Source organism: Mauremys reevesii, linkage group 1, assembly GCF_016161935.1.
Source record: "Mauremys reevesii isolate NIE-2019 linkage group 1, ASM1616193v1, whole genome shotgun sequence".
Lineage (NCBI taxonomy): Eukaryota > Metazoa > Chordata > Testudines > Geoemydidae > Mauremys > Mauremys reevesii.
In genome coordinates, this window is record NC_052623.1 from 339,902,688 (window position 1) to 339,926,211 (window position 23,524).

The window sequence follows — 23,524 nt, forward strand, 5'->3', positions numbered from 1 at the left end:
GTCATTTACAGATGCAGACACACAATGACGGCTTTGAATTTTAAAGAAATACAGGTCAGATTAGAGTCTCATTCCTGTTGATGAGATTTTGGCAGACTAGAAAAGTCTGCAGAATAAAAATGAATAGTGCTAACTACGGAACTAAAAGACAGATCCCTCCTTTTATAATTTTGCAGGCACTTCTATGTGTGTGTAGCATCTCTTCTGTGTCTTCCTACTCCATATCGTACCTTTTTATGAAGTTTCATGCAAGAAAATATTCTATTTTGAGAGAGAATTTAATACTGAATTTTGGGTTGCTGTAATTACTTACTTGGAAACTTGAGCGCTATTGTTTCCTGTACTGGCTCAGTTTGAAGAGAACTCATTCGACTCTCTCTGCTAAAGGTCTGGTCTACCAAAAAGTGCTTCAGATAAGCTACATGCAATACAAGTACTACCATCTTGAACAGCATGCTATTTCAATGAACTGTATATGCTTTTGGAATACTTCAGATGTTTTCAGTGCTCATCTCTGCCTGAGGCTGAAACCATCTAAGGAAGAGCTGTCGAGAATAGTTTAAATGAGAAAACAGCACAAAGAGTGAATGGATGAGAAAATTAGGACATTCACAAGAATTTACTTTCTCAGTTCCTGCTCCCTGATCCATTTCCCAAATTCAGTTCTTCTCTCAGTAGATCTTTACCTCTCTCACAAATAGTTGATGAACTAAATAAGGCTTCTTCTGGCTCATAATAGGAATATCGTACCTAATATACCATATGTGAAACTCTTTAAAAGAAAAGCATTCAAAAAGATATGAACACAAATGAAAAATAGGCACACATCTATTTACTTTTATGAATGGGGTCCACATATTAAGCTTATTATAATTATAAAACCATGTGTTCACATGCTACTTACAGCCTTCATAGATATCTGTTGGTATGTGGACTGCTGCATGCTGGTAAGATATCTGTCGCCCAAAAACAGCATCATCTTCAAACACTGGTCTGATTTTCTGGCTTCCAGTTTCAGTCTCATTCTTTTCAGACTTTAAAGGAAAAAACATTCAATGGACAAAATATTAAAATTTATGTTAAGTACAATTTTATTCACATTTGCCTCTTGGCACAGAATAGACTGATAATCTTTCTCTAATAGCTAGGTGTGTGTATATGTTTCTCTCTCTCTGACATATAGAAAAGGTGAAACCAGCACTATACACCAAGATTCATGTTTAATATATATAAGAGAAACACATACACACACACAATGTAGTGCAAGAGCATTTAATTTTATTGCATGGTACTTATTCATAATCAATTAGAGCTACAAGCTCATTCTAAAGCTGTAGGTGGAAAAGTGTAAATATGATTTATTTCCATATTCCTATTAGGAAATTATCTTGCAGACTGGAAATCCTAAATTGCTACAATGTTGTACATTTCATAAGTAGATTTTACATAAACGGCTCGTTTGGCCTATAACAAGAGAAGAAAAGGAAAGGAACATGATGTAAGTATTCACAGGATTTTTTTAAAACACACCATAAAAGTTAACTACTTGGAACAGCAATAATAAATATAAAAATAAAGTATCACTATATTGTTATTTATAATATTATACACAAATACACTGATTTTGTAAGATATATTATGTTTTTAAGAATAATACAGATTTTAACTGTATTTAGATTATCAGTGATGCGTTTCTATGCTGTCCATCACTGTAGTATTTAATCATACTCAACCAAACATCAAGGCAACCATAGGATGGCTTGATTGAAATATCATAGCCATTGAAATATCATAGAATCATAGACTATCAGGGTTGGAAGGGACCTCAGGAGGTCATCTAGTCCAACCCCCTGCTATCATCCCGTTAGCTGCCCTACCTCTTGTCGTAATGCAGTACTAGTTAAAGGTTTGATCGTATATACAGGGGAGTGTAACGTTTCACTGCTCCAGCAGGGAAGCTGGGAGGTATTGTACTTTGGAAGACAGAATGCCTGCCAGAGCTCCTGGGGGAAGAGAGTCTGGGCAGTCCAATACTGGCTATTTTTTATGGCATGCAACTGACACCTCTCTGAAAAGCCAGTTTTGCTGGCCAGAGCAGAGAAACAACCATGTTCTTGCCTCCTCCACTCACCCTCTTTGGGGGAGCAGTGGAGGGTAGCAGTCCTATGATCTCCTAAGTGCAGAGAGAGTGATTCTGTCGGTCTCTCTTCAGGCAGCGCAAGGATGTCAGGAGGCTCCTAACACTCCTGTCTGACCTGGGTATCCACATAAGCCCCAGTCAGAATTTACGTGAATAGGTAAAATGTGCAGAACACGTTATAATCCTTAGTCCCTATTTAGGGCCAGATGGTGACATATTCACATTGATCGGCATTTACTTTCACAAGTAGTCCAATGGATTTCAGGCCAATGGACTAACATATGTCAGCTGCTGTAAATTGTTTATAGTCTAGCCCTTGTACATTGTACATAGAAGTTTCTCTTTTTTTTGGTGATGGAATTTAGCGTTAAAACCAGGAAAGTAGATAGAGTAGGATACATCTGCACAATGTTGCATGACACATTTCAGTTTAACACACTATCCATCCCCCTTTAAGAAAACAGGAGTCTCAGTAAGAAGTTCTTGGTGTTATATCTAGATTTTAAACAATGATACCAGATCCAAAAACAGTGATTGTTTATAGATTACTGTATTTGTTTATGGTTCAAAATGATGGAACATTAACATTGCTCTAGACACAATGTAATTTGGCTCAATTAATGTTTTACCATAATTCTTGCTTTTCAATTACAGGGCCGTGTAAGTGTTTCCAAGTCTGAAACGCCGCCTAACAATTAGCAAATTTTGGTGTGGTGGTCGTAAGTTATTTTCTGGCCTCATGCTGTCCAAACTAATGAGCTAGACTAACTCTGTAAATGAGATCCCAACAACAGGTTGCTGATGTGAGAAAATTTCTCTCATGCCTGCAAACCATTTGATTAAACAAATCACCAAAAATACCTAGCACTGTCATTTATTTTGGAGATCAGCACTAACAGTCTCAAACTCTATGCTGACATGCTCAGAAAAAAATGCTGGGGGCCATCAAGCCACATTACCACTATAAAATGCCAGAACCATGTAGTGTTTCCCCTCTTTCTCGACAAAGATTATTTCTTTTGAGTTTGTGGGGGTTTTGCAAAGCTTTACTATAGTCTGTTTTCCACAAAAGTAGTGCTCCCAAGAGCGAGCTTTCTTATTTCACTGGAAGGATTATGAAAACTCTGTATTCTGCTGAACACGAATCTCTGCAATCTCTTTTCTGCAAGGATTCAATTCAGTTCTGAGTAAGAGATATTAGAATCGTTGATTGCAAATACAGGCTCAGATGATTGCGTCTTGCCAAGGGGGGAAGGCACACATCCCAGAGGTTCTCTAGGCGAGGTAATCTCTCCTTGTTCCTCCCCTATGATTCTCTTGGGATCGAGGGGGAGTTAGCCTGCCCACATCCCACCCACCTGGCATGGAGAAGAGGCTGCAGGTCCACTCCCACCTTGAGCTATCACACAGGGGCCTTATGCTTTCACAGAAGCTCTAGCCCCAAAGACCCCCTGAAACTCCTACCAGCACTCCTCCCCAAGCTGAGAACTCTGGCTGCAGAGCTCATCAAGCCAGGGTATGTGATCTTTTCTGTCTGCTCCATGGGTCCAAAGGGAGAACTACATAGATCTGAGAGTTCATTCACTCACTTTGATTCCCTCACCACATGCATGGCTGTGATCACGGTCTCTGTGGCCCCCGCCAATGCAAGGGACTGGGCCCAAAGGATTCACATGAAATGCACCAGCAGCCTGCCTTCAAGTGCCTACTTTTGACCTTTTCTGGGCTGGCATAGAGAGCCACTGTGATGACAATGGATACAACCCAGACCCCATTGCCCAACAAATTTGCCTATCTCCCGTCCACAATCTACCAAGTGGTTTAAATGGTGCTTGGGTCCTTCCAGACTGGATGAATTTCACTCCTAGTCACTAATTGACAAAATCCAGTTGTTATAATGGTTTCTCAGTAATTAATAGGAATTTACCAGTTCCCCCTGAAAAATACATCTGAATTAGAATAATGTAGACTCAGAGTAACACTGTCCATGACAGAAAAAAAAAACAGCGTATTTTCATTAACATATTAATCACACAATAACAATGAGAGAACTAAGAATGTATTGGTTACATTTTTAATATCCAGACCAACTTTGTTTTCACAAACATACCACAAAGCACATATATTGTGAAGGAAAGTAATCTAATGTAGCTTGTGAATACAATTAAAATCTAACTCCAACCAATTTCTCTCCTGAGGCAGGAGCTTGAAATGCAATCAATAATGGCACAGAAAAATCCCAGAGGAGACAGAAGCTGAAGATTAATTTTCCATCTATTCGAACTCGGCCTACACTTATTGAATTACATTCTTACTACCACTGACAGTCAGCAAAATCTCTCACTTATTTCTCTGAAATAAATCTCCAGACCAATTTCTCCCTGCCCTGTTTAGCAGATACCATCCGTTTCTCCTTTCAATTCACATTTGTACCAGTTTAGGACATTAACTTTAAGAAATATACTTTTTCCCCATGCATGCACAGTTCAGCACCAGAAGAAAGAGCCGTGGATGTTGTGACTAATTTAGTTAGGATTCAAGAAATATAGATTCTGCCATAATCCTTCTTTGTGACCTTGACCAAGTTGCTTACTGCTTGATCTGAAGTAAACTGGAGACTCTCCCCATTCCCCCCACCCAACAATCAGGCCCTTATATCTATGACCTGGAACCACAAAGACATGTATACGTTGGTTATAACACTGAGCGTTGCAACACCTAACTTTTAGACACTGTGAAAAATCACTGGAATCCACAAACCCTGGGTTAGGAGCCTAACTCCCTATACAATGCCTGGGGAGAAATAGGTGCTTAAGAATGGTATCCACAAAAACCAGCATGTTAGGCAGGGAGACACCTAAGCTAACCAATGGGAGATGCCAATGAGAATGGTGTATCCTAAACCCCACTCTTTCCACCAAGTTAGGTTCCTAAGACTGTGCTGCAGGTAGGTGTCTATCTCTGCTTGTGATCCACAGCTGGGAATCCCTGTCAGAATCAGGCACACTTGGGTGTGTCAGCTGTTCTTGCAAGAAATGCTGGAAGAGGAAACAGTGGTGTCTCCCTTATAACTTTCAGCCCAGTGGTTAAAACACTCACCTGGAAGGTAGGAGACCTGAGTTAATTTCCCCTCTGCCTGATAAGAAAGATTCTTCCTGTTCAAATCCTCTCACCTCTAAGGAAAGTGCCCTAAGCAGTGGGCTATGGGTTATTCTGATATGGCCCATCCTCAGGCTCTCTTGTTGAAGCTATTCCACTGGGGAAACACAATTAAATGGTCATAGGAGCAAGAGGGCTGGCCCCTTGTCTCCCGCCACCCAGGTGAATGCCCTGACCACCCAGCTACAGAGTCACTCTCATTCATCTTGGACCCAATGACTGCTGAATTATTTTTCCATAGTGGAACAGCTTCAACAGAAGAGAATGTGGGAGCCAGCATAAGAATCTCTCATAGTCCACTGGTTAGGCCGCTTACCTGAGAGACGGGAGACTGTACTGAAATCTTCTCTCCTTATCAGGTCAAGGGGAACTAGAACCTGGTCTCCCACACCCTGAGTGAGTGCTCTAACCAGTGAGTAAAGGTTATAAGGGAGCCACCACAAACTCCTCCAGCTGGATTTTGAATGGACCACAATCTGCAGGTAGATAGTTGTTCTCCCACCTCTCTCTCCCTGGTTTGAAGATTATGTTGGGTTTTAATCATCTGGATGTCTAGAGTGAGAGATTGCACGCATGCCCAGAGACAGAAACATAAGCATATAAAGACTTTTACAGTAAACATTAGGTGCTTAGTGAGTTTAGTCAGGGTTACGCAGCATTCAAATGGGGGTTTTGTGCATTGCAGCGGCATCTAAATCTGGGGTTTAGGCGCCTAAGTCCCTGTGTGGATCTGGGCCTATGTGACTCAGTGACCCATATGTAAACTAGAGATACTATCTTCCCTACTTCGCCCAGGTTATTGTGAATGCAAATTCATTCAGGCACATAAGGTGCTCAGATATTATGGTAATGGGTGGCACTGAGACCTATCTAGAAAACAAACCTACAGAACTACAGATACAGACAAACACCTTTAGAAAACTTTTTCCCACTCACCTGTGGAGAGTGGGGTGAGGTTTTGACTACTTTTAAGTTTCATTTGTTGTAGATAGGGAAGTAAAATATAATTTGCTCTTTCATCATGATAGTAACAGGAAGGTGAGTAGATTTCCCCCCCCCCCCCCGCTATTAAATGTTCTTATAATTTTAAGATCTGTGTATAAGAGTTTATACTGTATTTCAGCAAAAATCCAGTAGACTGCATTAAGAGGGTGATAAACCAAAAAATCCTTCCATAAATATATTAAAATATTTTTGATTCCTGCTTCCTGTAGCTATTAGCAACAGATAGCCTAAAAATAGAACTGTAGTTTGAAAAATACCATATAACTGAAACAAAAAAAATTACTCTTGAATTGTTTTCTTTTGGCAGATTACTTACAGATGCACACCAAGAAAGTTACTCTTGAAGAATCATAAAAGATTTAACACAGGTGCAAAATGGCACAGGGTAGATGTATGCTATGAAAGGTGGAATTAGCTTTATTAGCTGCTAAACAGATGCAAATCCAAACCAAAGACAAATTATAATTCCAGACAACTGTTGTGCTTGTGTGGCATGGACAGGGATTGACATACCTAATAATGTCACATGATTTTGCTATCTAGAGAATATGTTTTGTATGGCTGCAAAACTTCCTTTTTTATGAGTAACATCACAGACTGGATGTAGGAGACAGAATTCAATCATAAGAATGGTGTTATGAATTTAGAGGAGTAAATGATGCTATTCTGTGTCACTCTCTTCTTTCTCTCTTCCCGTAGAAGTCTTCATGCTTTGCACAAGTTTTCCATCTTCACTTTCAAGCTTCTGCTTCACTTAATTCTTACCAACCATTTTTCTTTATTTCAGTGGCTTTCAACCTGTGGTCCGTCCACAGACTATGTCTAAGGGGTCCACAGAAGGTTGTCTTTACCACAGAACAGTGGTGTTCAACCTATGAGCCGTGGACCTCTGGAGGTCTGCAGACTAGGTCTAAGATTCCCAAAGGAGTCTGCACCTCGATGCAAAATTATTTAGGGTCCACAAATGAAAAAGAGGATGAAATAAAGCAGTGGTTTTCAATCTCTCACTACTATACTCCTTCCAACCGTCTCAGCCTCCTATATGCTCATTTTGCATTTCTGATTCACTCATCTTGATGGCTTCTACCATGCTAACAGATAAAGCTTGGAATTCCTTGCTTCCCCTTCTCCATCAGGCCATTCATTCATACCCACTTTTTCTAGAAAGTTTTTCCAGTGATAATCCAGTAGATATACATACACTTATAAGAGATGTGTAATGACACTGACTGCTCAACATTGGCCTGAATTATACAGTCTGTCTGAAACTGGGTCAGTTCTGCAAATCTTTTCCATGCACGTTTTGCTTACTCAAGAGAAATGTGCCATTGACTTCCTAGGCCCTGATATTGCAATTTACCTCACCCTGTTTGATTTCAATGGGGCCCATGCAGATATCTCTGCGTCCCAATCAATTGCAGGATTAAGGCCTATGACTATAAATTATTTCAGGTCCTTTCTTCATAGGTGTTTGTACAAAGCCTAGTACAGTGAGACCAAAACCTGTCTTGGGCTTCTTGGCCCAGTCACAATATGAATAATATATGACAACAACAATAAATATCAGGAGCAAGAGTTTGCAAGATCCAGCCCTTAAGCTCTAATTAAGCAAGACACTTCAGCATGTCCCTGACTTTAAGCACATGAGTAAATCACAGTGATGTCTATGTAGTCTGACAAAGGCTAGCTATGTAGATATTTAATACAATCTGAGAGCTCACATACCACAGAGATAGACAACCTTACACCAAGAGATAGGTAGAATCTGTATACTTTTACTACAAATTATGCAATATGCTGCATCATAAAAGGAAATTCTAAAGGTTGCCTTGTAATCATTTAAAATACAGCTTAAACATATATATTTATAGTCTGTTCTGGAAATAAAATGATTTTCGGAGGCTACTGATAGGTACACCTCCAATTGCTTGGTAGTTTGGGTAATCCAGATCATGTGTAGGAAAAAAAAAAAGTTCTCGGAACTTCTGTGGTCAGAAGACAAAAACTGGAAATTTTGAAAGAAAAGAATTGAGAAATTTCCAGAGCTTCTGGCTCCATTGGATGCCTCAAGTGTTGTTTTTATCCTCACATATTAGTACACTGCTAGAGCCAAGAAATGAGAATTGAAATGAATAAACAAATACACAAATACACTTTTTTAACTACAATTTCTGTTCAGACTGAATTTAGAGTTTAGAATTCTTAGTGGTTCTTGTTTTAGCCAAAATGGCTTACTCCTCATAATTATAAGTCCACAAACATGGAGATAATAAATAGCACTACTTTAGAATTCCTAATACACTTATTCATATAATATATTGATGTGTCTATTACTTAGTTTTTAAATCTCAACAAATATGTTTTATTAATCAAATAAAGATAAACATAAGATCATATCCAAATCTTTTGCTAGGGAGTGGCATGTGTGGTAATTTTCACCGTACCCTTTAATTGACACATTTATGCATTAAAGAAAAATATTATTAGCATAAGCCATTATGTAATATGAACACCATTAAAGTGTCTTCTCCTTTTAAATTACATAAGTATCCAGTCAAATTTTAGGTGCCCAGAATTTTCAGAATTACCTGCTGTTAAATCTCAGGGTTTTTTGTTGTTTTTTTTTAATTTGGTTTTGGCTTTTTAAAATAGATTTGTAAAACAAATATTATTCTCAGATAGGGCTTCAAGTTTTATGATTATTACATGCAATCCTCCACCCCTCAAATCTGCCCCTGAAAATAATTAACACCCAATTATATGAGCTGGGTTTAGACTGGCAAAAAAAATTCAAAATTTATGGAAATTCAAATAAGATTTAGGTTTGACCCTGTGTGACGGGGTGTACTAGGCCCAGAGGCACCATGCTGACGTGAATCCTCTGGGTGGCCTACAGAAGAGCCGTAGGGGAACAGCTAATCAGGAACCAGCAGGCTCATATAAAAGGCGCTACAGGGCTAGAGAAATTCAGTTACTGCTTGGAGCTGGAAGAGCAAGGATGGCGTTCCTGGCTGGCTGAAGGAGCTGCAGTACCAGGGACAGAGCAGTGCCTGGCAGGGACTGGGGGAGCAAGACGGAGCTCCTGGCTAGCTGCTGGGACTCAAAAAAAGATTGCCCTGAGGCAAGGGTGAAGGAGAATGGGCCACATAGGAAGTGGCTCAGGGAACAGTAGCAGCAGCAGACTTAAAGAAAAGCAGCAGGTGACTACTATTTATAGGATCCCTGGGTTGGGGCATGAAGTAGTCCATGGGCCTGGGTCCACCCACCAGGCACAGGCTCCCTGAGGAGGAAGTTGTACCAGGCCCAGAGAGGGGACTGAATACCCCAAAGGAGGTCAACAATTACTGAATTTTGATATACCCTGGAGGGAGATCTAATGAACTAATATTGGGTGGTGGCTCAGCTGGAGGGCTGGGATCAAAGGAAATGGCTCCAGAAGAGAGTGGATAAATGGCTTTGAAAGGCAGCTCAGAAGGGGCTGAGACTGAAGGACTGACTGAGCACTGAGCCTAGCGATAGGGTTACATATAAGGACAGGACAGAGACCATTGAGACAGGCCCTGTTACCCTGGAAGGGGTCTAATAGGTTTGCATACCTACGAACTGCGTGTGACTGGGCCAGAGGGCTGAGTCACAGAAACCCACCTGAGAAACAGCCGACAGGGGTCACCATAAGCTGAGAGAATTGCAGACACACACCCAGCCAGGAGACAATCACATGAGGTGACTGCACACAGTTACACCATGATTGTAATCTTTTTTGGTCTTGAGTTCTCATGAAGACTCCTACAAGCAAAGTTTTGTTCTCATGTACGTTCTAGGAAAGGGCTTGGCTACACTGGAGAGTTGCAGCGCTGGTGGTGGGTTTACAGCGCTGCAACTTACTCACCGTCCACACTTGCAAGGCACATACAGCGCTGCATCTCCCTGGCTGCAGCGCTGGCTGTACTCCTGCTCTGCCTCAGGTATAACTATTACAGCGCTGGTGATGCAGCGCTGCTCCGCCAGTGTGGCCACTAAAAGCGCTGTAATTGGCCTCCAGAATTTTCCCATAATGCTTTTAACTAAAGAATTCTCTTTGTTTTGTTATGATGCCTCTCTTTGTTTTGTTGTGAACTCGGGGCTCCCGGAGCTGCTTATCTAAAAAACAAACATAGCTCCTGTTTGCTGTGAATGAGGCAGGCAGGGGGATGAATGTCTACAGCTAGTGTTTGCTTGAGGAGAGAAACAGCACGGCAGGGGGGAGGGGGGGAAGGGAGTCCCTCGGGGCAGCTGCTTATCTGGTCTGCAGGCTATTTGCATTTAAGAGTGAATGAGGGGTCGGGGAAATGGTCAGAATTTGCAAGGCAGGGAGCTGACAGAGCATGAACGAGAAGGTGAGAGGAGCCGAGGGTTGCACTGATATCGCCTTGGGCAAACTTAAAAGAAAGGAAGGGATCGGAACTTGCAAGGCAGGGAGCTGACACACAGTGTCAGCTCCAAAAATCCACTCTCTCTCTCCCCCACGCTCCCTGTCACACTCCACCCACCCCCCTCTTTTGAAAAGCATGTTGCAGCCACTTGAACGCTGGGATAGCTGCCCATAATGCACCACTCCCAACACCGCTGCAAATGCTGCAAATGTGGCCACACTGCAGCACTGGTAGCTGTCAGTGTGGCCACACTCCAGCACTTTTCCTACACAGCTGTACGAAGACAGCTGTAACTCCCAGCGCTGCACACCTGCAAGTGTAGCCAAGCCCTAAGTGAATTTCAAACCTGGAGCCATGATTCAGTCAATCAAAAAACAAAATTCATTTCATGATACAATATTGCTAGATTCAGGTCGGTTCAAAAACTAAATAAAGGATAGGCCAGCCAATCAAGGACCTGTAAGAATACCATTTGATTTTAGATGAATAATGAATATCAAATAACGGGTGAATATCAACAAGCTACACATTATCCGTAGGATGAAATTTGCTTGCATAGATCATTTACTGAACTCAGTATAATGAACAAATTTATACAAATTGGGATCTCTTCAAGAACAATATACAAACAGAAATAAAGGACCAAAAGCCAAATAAGTAGTTTATAATAAATAATTTGACCAGCCCTAATAATTATTCAAATAAACATTATCCTATCAAGTAAGACTTGTTAAAATTTGATAGCATACTGCAGTTTTATATTAAATCGAGATAATAAAAATATCTGCAAAACAATTACCTAAATGTAAAAGCTTGATTCACTTTTTTTAAATAATCTACTCTCTTTTTGGCATGCAGTAGTTAATTTAAACAAGTATTTAAGATGAATAGAGCAATTTTAAAAGCACTGAAAATAATTCAATGTATATTTTAAATGAATTAAGTGCTTATGGAATATGACAGATTGACCATTCTGCAGATGGAAAGACCATCTTCCCACGTCCTGAGTCATGCGGTCTGCCTAACCATATTCTTAGGTTTAACTTCTTGTCACATTCTGGGCTGCAGTGCAGACCATACAGGGGTGCTTAGGGTCAGATTTGTCTACATTGTCTAACAAATTGTTTTAATAAGTATCAGTGATTAAATTCAGAGCAGAATGTGTTTTTTATTTTATGCTATCATTCTTTTTTGCCAGAGCTATATCAAGAGCCTGCAGTAGACAGAAGCATGGGATTGTATTCAGAATTTGACTGTAGCTCAATAAAGGCATATAGTCCCCCACTCACAATTGCTCACACAAACACACACACACACACACACAGTAAAACCATTTACACTTTTGTCACAGCCTTCTACATGTATTTAGAAATTTTCTTGCAGCTGAAAAATTGCATTACAGAAAATGCCAATGAAGAATTGTTAATACACAACACATATTTAACAGTTATAAAGCTATGCAAGAACTAGGGCTGTTTAAAAGTATATTGCAGCTGCTGATTTACAATGGGTTAGATTATGGTTAGCCCTTAAATAGTGATAGGAGGGAGCAATGATCTATTTCTACTTGCATGGCTCAAATAAGGCCTAGGGTAACCTTTATAGTAAGCACCTTAAGTCCCATTTCCAAAAAGGACTTAGGCACTCAGATTCTAAGCCTTGGATTTAGGCGCCTAAATCTGCTATTAGCCACCAGTGACAGTCTCAAAATTGCTGCTCAGCTGCTGCCAAACCCTGTAGGTGCCTAAGTTTCTGCCAGTCATTATTCACAAAACCACCTCAACCCCAACACTGCCCCACAGCTAACAAGCACCTCGGAACCCTCGCTCAAGCTGGAGACATAATGAGATGCAGAGAGACACAATTTCAGCTGCTAGGATATGAGCTATCTAAGCGGCTGGCTTGACTTGGATAAGTTTGCAAGCAGACAGAGGCGCCTATCTCCTGACAATCTACCAGATGCACCAAGTCAGCCGCTTAAGCCCCTCACATCTCCCCACTGAGCTCCTCAGCATTTCACTCCTGGCTAGCTTAGGTGGCATGCACTCAGCTAGCTGGCTTTGAGGATCTCTTTCTTAGGCATCCTACTCTCTCCGTGAATATTATAGGGAGTCCGGGAACCTAATTTGGACCTGAAGCTTCCACTAGGCTGCAAGGCTGAGTGGAGCAAGGCCTGCATACCTTTACGGATCTGGGCCTCAAAAGCCTAAGGGTACGCTACACTCTACGGATTTTTCGAATTTGCATAACGGTTTTTTTAAAAAACATTTTTATAAAATCGGGTGGCGCGGCCATAAGCACATTAAAAAATGGGTGGGTGTCGTCCATGGTCTAGCGGCGCGTCGTTTCTGGGAGGTGCACTGGTGGTAGCTATAGCCTAGCTAGCTATCCCTTCCCTGCCCCTCTCCCCCCCCCCCTGGAACCGGGTTGAGATCAGTGCCTGATGGGGCAAAAAAAATATGGTGGCGTGGTTCTGTGTAAATGTCGTCAGTCACTCCTTCGGCAGGGGAGCAGCGGCAGACAAGCATCTGCGCCTTTTTCCCCTGATTGCCTGGCAGATGCATAGCATGGGCAATGGAGCTTGGTTTGTTTTTGTGACTCTCACGACTGTGGTGTACTAGATGAGATGTCAGAGCAGAGAAGCACAGCGCAGCAGCAGCAGAGAGCAGCTTTGCTTTTGCTTTTGCATGCATGGTTACCAGCCATATTGCACCAAACCCTTCCATAAATTGGAACTGAGGAGAATGATGGGCTGCAGTCCTTTTGTACCATTTTGCTGCTAGTTGCTGCCATTGCCCAGGGCGGCCGCATTGATTAAGATTAGCCATGTTGCACCTTCATCATCGTGTTGTACCATTCTGTGCCATCATTCCAGCATTGCTGCCCCTGCCAGAATAACTCCATCAAGTCATCCCTCCTCCCTGAGTCAATCTCCTCTCCTCCCTCCTAATATAAAATAAGTGAATAATAGAAAAGGCAAGTGGCAGATAGAGAGAGCAGCAACCAGACCCAGAGAGAACCAGAGAAGAGAACCTGTGTCAGAGCCTGCACTCTGTGCTGCTGATTATGCATTTCACATGGGATTCACTTCTTCCCAGCCTCACCCCACCTGTGTAGCATTGTCTTCCCCAGCCTTGTTTGGAATTAATGAAAAATAGCCCCATGATGACTTAATAAAATTAATAAAAATGAGGGAATAGGCAGTCCAGACAGGACATTAAGCAGTGTGTAGGAGAGAAGCCCAGCATCCCTGCTAGTCCAGGGGGCAACTGAATCTTTTTTTACACAGGAAGGGGGGGGCTGATGGAGAGCCCCCCCTGTATGATGATGATGATGGTACCCAGCCATATTGCACCATCCATCACCAAAAAAAAAAAAGCAAATAGGCTGATGACGCAGGACGGCAGTCCTTTTGTACCATCAGCTGAGGCTGATGAGGAGGATGATGATGATTTTTTTTTTTTTTTTCACCATCAGCCACCCATGGAGCAAGATGGGATGTTTGTGTTGAGTGCCGCACTATCGCTCTGCAGCATTCAGTAAGATAAGTGGACATAAAAGAAAGAGTCAGAGTGTTTTAGGATTTTTTTGGGGGGGGGGTGGGGGTGGGGGTGGGTGGTGCCAAGCTATGCCCACCCCCTGACCTTGTGGTGTTGACCCTAGAAGAGCTTGCATAAGAGCTGAAGAAAAAGAATTTCGAATGCTGCAATACTTTGGAGATACTGAGAGATCCCCCAGTCCATGTCCCCCCCATTATGAGCATCCATTTTTTTCTTTTGCCCGCACGCTGCGCTGAGCTGCGCTGCGTCGTCTGGAGATTTTTAATGAATTTTAAAAAAAATCTCTCTGATGATCTTCTTTTCTGATAACGGATCTGCGGGCGATTCCTGGCCAGCTCCCGCATGCGATCCGGATCATTTTTTGATTTCCGATGCTTTTTTATTTTTTTGTTGATGCGTCTGACACGCCTGATCGGAGCCAAATCTGGGCAAACAAAAAATATTCAAAATTTCCTGACCAGTTTTCCCGCATTTTCTGAGTTCAGATGCATTGCATCCAGATCAGACTGGTGGACTGCGGACTACTGGAATATGCGGATCGATGCCCCACCGATCTAACCACACTCGATATAATAATATATATTAATACCGATACTAGCGTTAGCGAGGCTCCTAGTTAGGAGAGGAAAGAGCCAAAAAAATCGATAAGTTTAAAACTAGTATGGTGTTTTTTAGTGTGGTGTGTTTTACGCTGTTTCGGTTTTAATTAAACGCCTAGTGTTAAATCCTTAAGTCTCCTGAGATGTATCATTCCCATAACTAATGGGATGCGTGGGAATTGGATTCTGGAGTGTCTACGTCACTTTTGGGAATAAGATGCAGCTCCTAAGTCATTTAAGTGGTTTTTGAACATTTTGCTCCTGATCACAGTTGCAGACTAAGTGTTAAAGTGATATTTTAACTCTTTTTTTATGTCCAGGATTATCACAATAACAGAAAAGAGAACTCAATGTTAAATAGGTCTGGGCAAGAAACAGTTTCCCCATCCCATGAGATTTTGACATTTTTTCCCATCCCAAATTGGGACAAAGTTGAAATCTGGGGGGAAAAAAATTGTTTCTAGTAAAAACTGAAATATTTTGTTGGATAATTTCTTTTTTTGTTTTGACCTCTTTCTTTTTAAAAAAGCCTTTTTTTAGTATAATTAATTTCTAAATTAAAGTCACTTCAAAATGAAAACCCACAATTTTCAGTTTAGAAAACATTGACGTGATTTTTCAACCATTTTGATTATTTTTTTTTAATATTTTTTTCCAGTTGGGAAACTCAAGATGACCCTTTCAATTTTTACAAAAAGAATGTTTTATGTCTGAATGTTTTCTGATGGAAAATCCCCAAACAGGTCCAATTAAAGCTTCTTATGAGCTAGGCATCCTTAAAAGTTGGCCAATAGGTAAATGTAAGGCACAAAACCATTTGGTGCAAGTACTTAAAAATTGATTGTTTAAAGTTTAATTTTAAGTTTGAGAACGTTGCCCTAAGTAGCTTGCTTAAGATCACAAAGTGAGTTACTGGCAAAACTCTGGCAGTACTCTGACTAGAACCCAATATTCCCACCTACCAGTCTATACCTAAACCTACGTGGCGCTTCATAATAACAGATGTATTACTTGTATCGAAAAAGAGAATATCATTTCCATGACTAGTTTATTATTAGCCACCAATTATTTTATTTGGTAGTGATACTCAAGAAAATATTTTGAGGGCTAAGAAATCATTTAGTAATACACTATTGAAAAAATTACATATTTTTTCTTTTTTTGTTGTTAAAAATAGAAGTTGATAGGGATACAGCAACTAATATTTTCATGGAATAATTTCAAATATGTTAGCATTTTGAAATCTCTAGCTGTCAAGGAATCTTTGATGCTAAACTCACTGACAAGTGGTTTATTTATTTATAGACATTTCCATGGTATTCATAAGTGCAATATGTGGGCCTGCAAAACATTAATGAAGTAAAACTCACAACGCTATTTTACAGATGGAAAATTTGAGGCAGAGAGGTTTAAGGACACAATTTTCAAAAGAATAGACAAAAATCAATGGTCACTTTAGAAAGTTTGTATGTAATTTGTTGGAGACTATATAGGAAATCTGTGGCAAAACACAGGTTAGTGAAGTCCCAGTTCAGTGTCTTGAAGATGAAACTATCCCAAACTGACTGATGGCCTACTAGAAAGGTCTGAAACCTGCAAATTAGTATGCACAGAGTCATTTTGCTGATGTGATCAGTCCTACTGAGTTCAGTGGGTCCACTCATCTGTTTAAAATTACTCACATACATATTTGTAGGAATGGCCCTGAAGTAAGTAATACAATATGGTCATTGCTATCACTAATGCTTAGGAACAGACTATTACAATAATGTATATAAAATAGGGATGTCAAGAGATTAAAAAATTAATTGTGATTAATCACAGTGTTAAACAATAGAATACTTTTTCAAATATACTGATTTCAATTACAACACAGAATACAAAGTGAACAGTGCTCACTTTATATTTATTTTTGATGACACATTTGCATTGTAAAAAAACAAAAGAAATAGTATTTTTCTATTCACCTAACACAAGTACTGTAGTGCACTCTCTTTATCATGAAAGTTGAACTTAGAAATATAGAATTATGTACAAAAAACATGAATTCAAAAATAAAAACAATGTAAAATTGTGGAGCCTGCAAGTCCACTCAGTCCTACTTCTTGTTCAGCCAATCGCTCAGACAAACAAGTTTGTTTACATTGCAGGCGTTAATGCTGTCCGCTTCTTGTTTACAATGTCACCTGAAAGTGAGAACAGGCATTCTCATGGCACTGTTGTAGCCGGCATAGTAAAATATTTACATGCCAGATGCACTAAAGTTTCATATGTCACTTCATGCTTCAACCACCCTTCCAGGCGACGTGCATCCATGCTGATGACGGATTCTGCTCGATAACAATCTGAAGCAGAGTGGACCGATGCATGTTCATTTCCATTATCTGAGTCAGATGCCACCAGCAGAAGGTTGAGTTTCTTTTTTGGTGGTTCGGGTTCTGTAGTTTCCGCATCAGAGTGTTGCTCTTTTAAGACTTCTGAAAGCATGCTCCACACCTAATCCCTCTCAGATTTTGGAAGGCACTTCAGATTCTTAAACCTTGGGTTGAGTGCTGTTGCTGTCTTTAGAAATCTCAAACTGGTACCTTCTTTGAGTTTTGTGAAATCTGCAGTGAAAGTGTTCTTAAAATGAACATTTGCTGGGTTATCATCCGAGACTGCTATAACATGAATCATATGGCAGAATGTGGGTAAACCAGAGAAGAAGACATACAATTCTCCCCCACGGAGTTCAGTCACAAATTTAATTAACATTTTTTTTTAACAAGCGTCATCAACATGTCCTCTGGAATGGTGGCTGAAGCATGAAGGGGCATATGAATGTTTAGCATATCTGGGCATGTAAATACCTTGCAATGCCAGCTACAACAGTGCCATGAGAATGCCTGTTCTCACTTTCAGGTGACATTGTAAACCAGAAGCGGGCAGCATTATCTCCTGCAAATGTAAACACATTTGTTCGTCTGAGTGATTGGCTGAACAAGAAGTAGGACTGAGTGGACTTGCAGGCTCTAAAATTTTTCATTGTTTTGTTTTTGACTGCAGTTATGTAACAAAAAAAATCTATATTTGTAAGTTGCACTTTCATGACAGAGATTGCACTACAGTACTTCTATGAGGTGAATTGAAAAATACTATTTCTTTTGTTTATCATTTTGCAGTGCAAATATTTGTAATAAAAATAATATACACTTTGATTTCAATTACAACACAGAATACAATACATATGAAAATGTAAAAAAAAATCCAAAATATTTATTACATTTCAATTGGTATTCTATTGTTTACAAGTGCAATTAAAACTGTGATTCATTTCAATTAATTGTTTTCGAGTTAATCATGTGAGTTAACTGCAATTAATCGACAGCTCTAATATAAAAGCATAGAGAATTTTAGGCTTATCACAAACAATTCTTTTCAAGGTTTAAAACTGGTTATTGAAGTCATCCAGGTAGATATTCAGGATTTAATCTATTTATTTTTCAAGAGACACATGCAATGTGCTTATCTTTCCCAACAATTAAAGTGACGCTTTCGCTAGCTGAATTTACTGTACATGTTGAAAACCTCTATTTTTAAAAATAGAAACTAACTAAAAGATTTCTGCCATCTTCCAAAGCAAAACTATGTAAAGAGTATAATAAAAATGTTGATCTACTAGGTCAGATTTTTCCTCTTCCCAACAGTATAGTAAATAATATGTTTGCAAGCAAGAACCTTTTTGTTTATTTTAAATGGTGCATCAAAAGCCAGGAGTGTGCTTACTTAATAACAAAAGATTAAGCACTGTTTTCCTAACAGCCAGTAGCAATTTAGTCTGAGATGCAAGAGACTAAAATTCATAGGTCTGATTTCCACAGCTGAGAAACAGGACAACTGATGTTGAGGAATGACTGAGGAATAAGATCATTTTCAACCAAATTAAAAGTGTATAGCAGCAATCAAAGGAGAGCTGATATGAAAGTACTAAATTGCAGCAGCAATTACACCTACCTAGACAGCAGCTTATCAGCAATTCAGACTACACTGGGAAAAGGTGCTAGAGCTAGACATTTACACAATAACTGTAGGAGTTTTAAGACAGGCAAGTTCAGACAGAGCACAAACTGCCCCTTTGAAAAGATGAATGTAGATGTACATAGAGGAATTTCAACAGCAGGTAAACAAGGATGTTATGTTCCTTTTATGTGTAAGATTATCCTGGTGTTTGGACAAAATAGACTTGAGAGAGACAGAAATGACAACTTTTGAAAGGTGCTAATTATTGGTGAAACTCTCCCAGGTGTGGAGAGCAAGATGCATAGCCCTTCTCAGAGATGTTGAAGCAGAGGCGCAGTAGCTGGCGCATCTACATAACATTTACACCACTGAGAGGGGTTTCTATGCTGATCCCACTTAGGCCAATATGGAGGGGCTACTGGTACAAAATGTATATGGATCCAGTAGAAACCCATGAGCCCATGCACAGTGGTGCACACCACCTGCAGTCCGTTTTTCAGTTTGTAGCCTGGAACAGCAGCTACAGAGGTCTCAGTTGAAGCTTAGCAGCCACCTGTGAATTGTTGGATCCCATTCTCCAAAACAAAAACAGCGTTCCCTGCACTAAGCCTAATTATGTACAAATTTGTGTAAGACAATTTCCCCTTTAAAGTCCACTGTTAAAATTTTTCTCAGGCAAAACTCAATAGCAAGTTTAGGTCCTGATTCTAAAGTGTCATTCCATAATGTAAAGTGTTGAGCCTTTGAGAGACTACAGACTCACTTTAACCAGCCATACTCTATCGTCCCTTTATTCTAGTTAACTGTATAGCAGTTCGCTTCAGGATTAATACACCATAGCCATAGAAGAATCACCACCTTATCTCTGAGAGTCACAGTTTACTCCCGTACAACACAACTTAAAAAACCATAACCCTTAAATCAAAACATGTCTTCCCAACCACACGATAGTATATCCACTAAAGTGCAAGACAATTCTCTGCAGATCTGAGTTGGGACAGTCACAACACAACTAGCAAAACTGATGAAGGTCTCTTCATGATACATTTTATATAATTAAAACCAATTCCTAGGCACTGGAGATAAAAGCATTGCCTGCTTCACTGGCAGTATCTTTTCTGCTGGCACTGCCTAGCCTGGCAGCCAGCTATCTTCCTCCTGGCTCTCGCTCACAGGTATGCTCATTCCTTTTCTCACCAAGTCCAGAGCGCTTTACATTTTCCAGGCCAGACTGTGTAAGCTGATTGGACACACTGACAACAGCATGGTGCACAATAAGGAGACTGAAAAGTAAGGGCTGTGGGTCACCATTCTGTATCCTTACTATATTCAGATCAAGATGCCCTGACATCATTATTTATCATATACTTCACAGTAGCAAGCAAGTCCCAATCAGGATTTGCTGAGCTAACTGGTTTGTTGGTGAAGCAGAGTCAAGGCTCCAGCCACTCCCGGCCTCTGCACGCAAACTCATGGAGTTTGCTTTCCTCACCACAATATAATCCATAACATAGATGGCCTGCTGAGGGAAGTAAGGGGGCTCATGGGATGGGGGTACATCATCTTGTCCTGTGTGGTTCTCACTTTTGGTTCTCACTCCAAGATTCTGGGCAAAAAAAAAAAAAAAAGACCATAAAATACCACCACCAGTCATTTTTCTGCCTACCCCTGAGATATGACTTTTTGACAGTGACTACCTGTTTCAGCATTAGATACATCTTGTGTTCACCACATTTTAACTGTTTTTAATTCTGTTAAATTTTTATGAGAAGAGCCCCATTGCTCAACTCCTTCAACAATTTCAAACTAGACTTCAGTAGATTTCTCCAGAAAGTTACTGTGTCTCTTTCTAACATTTGCATGAGCTTTGGCAACATTTTGTGGTTGATCCTTCTGTCTTTCTTTTTCTGCCTCTCTGCTCATGCCTAATATTTTGCTAAAGTGTCTTTGGCTTTGGTAGTGGGGTGATTGATAGTCTATACCAGGAGTGGATGACTTGATCTGAATAAAATAAACTGCTACTTCGTCTAAAACCAAATCTAAACCTTTTTGGAAGGTCAGAAAAGATCCATTTGATTATTTTTATTATAAAACAAAACAAAAGCACAATTCCCTTTGTATTTCCTATCTTCCTTGGAACTGCTTGTACTGAGATCCCATGAGGTATTCAACCAGATGTAATGCAATTTAAAAAAAAAGTATGCCCAGTCTTGCTGAACGTCTACTGAGAATGTCTGATCTTGTGAGGTTTCCAGCCCAAAGTATTTTGGATAAATTAGGATATGCAACAGATAGATGTCAAACCAAAGCTCCAATCTGGAGCCCAATCCTGCTTTTACTGAAAAAAATATGGCAGAACTCCCTTTTTTTCTATGATTCATTGACCAGATCCCCAGCAAATACAAACTGCTAAATTCTCAAAGTACTTCACTGATATTTAGCTATAAAACCAACATTAAAACCAATTGAATTTGGATAGTTACAAGTTTGAGTTCTTTAACTGATCCTCACGTCTTTGTCCTGCACCATATACAGCCTTCACCTGAATCCTGATTCCATCTCATAATGGACTGTTGTCTTCAGCTGTCCCTAGTCCGATTCCAGCATGCTCCTGGCTGGTCCCATCTCCCCCTCCTAAATTTTAGTAGCCTCCAGTGTTTTTAGTACCCTAAATGTTTAACTGTATAAACTTTATCTCATCGGTTCACGCTGATGTTATTGTTACTATATACTCTGGCTGTTTGCACTGTAATACCCAAACAGAAAACCAGTAGACAATACCAATCCAAGAACAAATCCCACAAGTTACACATGGAGCATAAAATCATTGGATTGGAAGGGACATTGAGAGGTCATCTAGTCAAGTCTCCTGAACTCATGAGAGGACTAAGACCATTCCTGACAGGTGTTTGTCAAACCTGCTCTTAAAAATCTCCAATGTTGGAGATTCCACAACCTCCCTAGGCAATTTATTCCAGTGCAAAACCACCCTAACAGATAGGAAGTTTTTCCTAATGTCCAACCTAAATGTCCCTTGCTGCAATTTAAGTCCATTGTGTTTTGTCCTATTCTCACAGGTTAAGAAAAACAATTTTTCTCCCTCTTCCTTGTAACAACATTTTACGTACTTGAAAACTGTTATGTCCCCTCTCAGTCTTCTCTTCTCCATACTAAACGAACCCAATTTTTTCAGTCTTCCCTCATAGGTGATGTTTTCTAGACCTTTAATCATTTTTGTCACTCTCCTCTGGACTCCCTCCAGTTTGTCCACATCCTTCCTGAAATGTGGCACCCAGAACTGATTGAACTAACCTCGTTATCTCTAGACTGATTCTTGCCTGCATATTTATACTTGCCTCTGGAAATTTCCACTGCATGCATCCGACAAAGTGGGTATTCACCCACAAAAAACTTATGCTCCAATACGTGTTAGTCTATAAGGTCCCACAGGACTCTCTGTCACTTAGTTAGAATAAAGATGTTCACTAAGACACCTTACCAAAGTATTAGACATGAGCAGAAAAGCACAAAAAAGACAGAAGGGTCTACCTCAAAACATTGCCAAAGCTCATGCAAATGTCTGAAAGAGACACAGGACATAATTAAGGAACTTTCTGGAAAAGTCAGCTGAAGTCTAGTTTGAAATTATTGAAGGAGTTGAGCAATGAGTCTCTTCACATAAAAATTTCACAGAATTAAAAACAGTTAAAAAGTAATGAACAGAATAAAAGACAGAGCTCTATGTTAACAAAGAGATACTTTTTCTTGGATCATCATTAAGGGAGCTGAAAGGCTAGGAACCTGCTGAGAGAACACAGGAACAGTTGAAACAGCAGAAATGTAGTTGACCTTTCGCAGTCACACTGGGCAAGAATTATTTCTGCAGCTAACCCAGAGATTGCTTACTATTCAGCACATGTCTGGAAAGACATGACTTGGATGCAGAAGTACTGTCTGAAAAACGTTACATAAAGGATTGTTTCAAGTCTGATACCTTGTCTGTAGCTGACATCCTTATTTATGGAAAGTATAGGAAACAGTAGATTATAGTGTTAATGCTCACAGAAATGGAGAAGAGGACAGTACTGGAATGAATAAGATAGCAGACGTAATCATCTGCAAATAGACAAAGTCTACATTGGACTCTGTCTTCTTAAGACTACTTCCACTTACCTTCTGTTCTTAACTGGATTAGAGAGAATAGGATTCTCTCTCAAACCACTGTTGGGGGGCTTTCAAGGGAGAAGAGCCAATAGCGCTCTCTCTCTCTCTCTCTCTCTCTCTCTCACACACACACACACACACACACACACACACACGAAAAAGGGGAGGAACTGTGACTCAGAGGAATGACTCTGCCAATCCTCGAGCAGTGCAATTTACACAGCACTCCTGGCTCAAGACTGTACCCAAAGTCATAATGTAGACTTTAAAATATATACAAGGTAACTTTAAGGTATTATGCCTTGAATAAAAGTAATACTTCAAAACTCCAGTGGAAAACAAAATTACTTCTTAACCCAACACTTCGCTACAAGTTTTGGTACATTTTCCATTGGTAAGACATCATTTGGATTGTTGTCTCAGTTGTCTCATTTATAATTTGAATATTTTAATTGATTTTGTAACATTGTCATACATTAGTTACCA

The 23,524-nt window shown here is 40.1% G+C and overlaps 1 protein-coding gene across 7 annotated transcripts in view; it reads right to left on the reverse strand.

Moving 5' to 3' along the window:
• Positions 1-23,524, reverse strand: part of CACNA2D1 (calcium voltage-gated channel auxiliary subunit alpha2delta 1) — a 658,833-nt gene that overhangs the window by 277,065 nt on the left and 358,244 nt on the right. For all 7 annotated transcript variants that reach the window (XM_039518654.1, XM_039518644.1, XM_039518662.1 and 4 more), the window contains exon 6: positions 905-1,034. In XM_039518654.1, the coding sequence (XP_039374588.1) occupies positions 905-1,034 (130 nt within the window). The remainder of the gene's footprint in view (positions 1-904; positions 1,035-23,524) is intronic.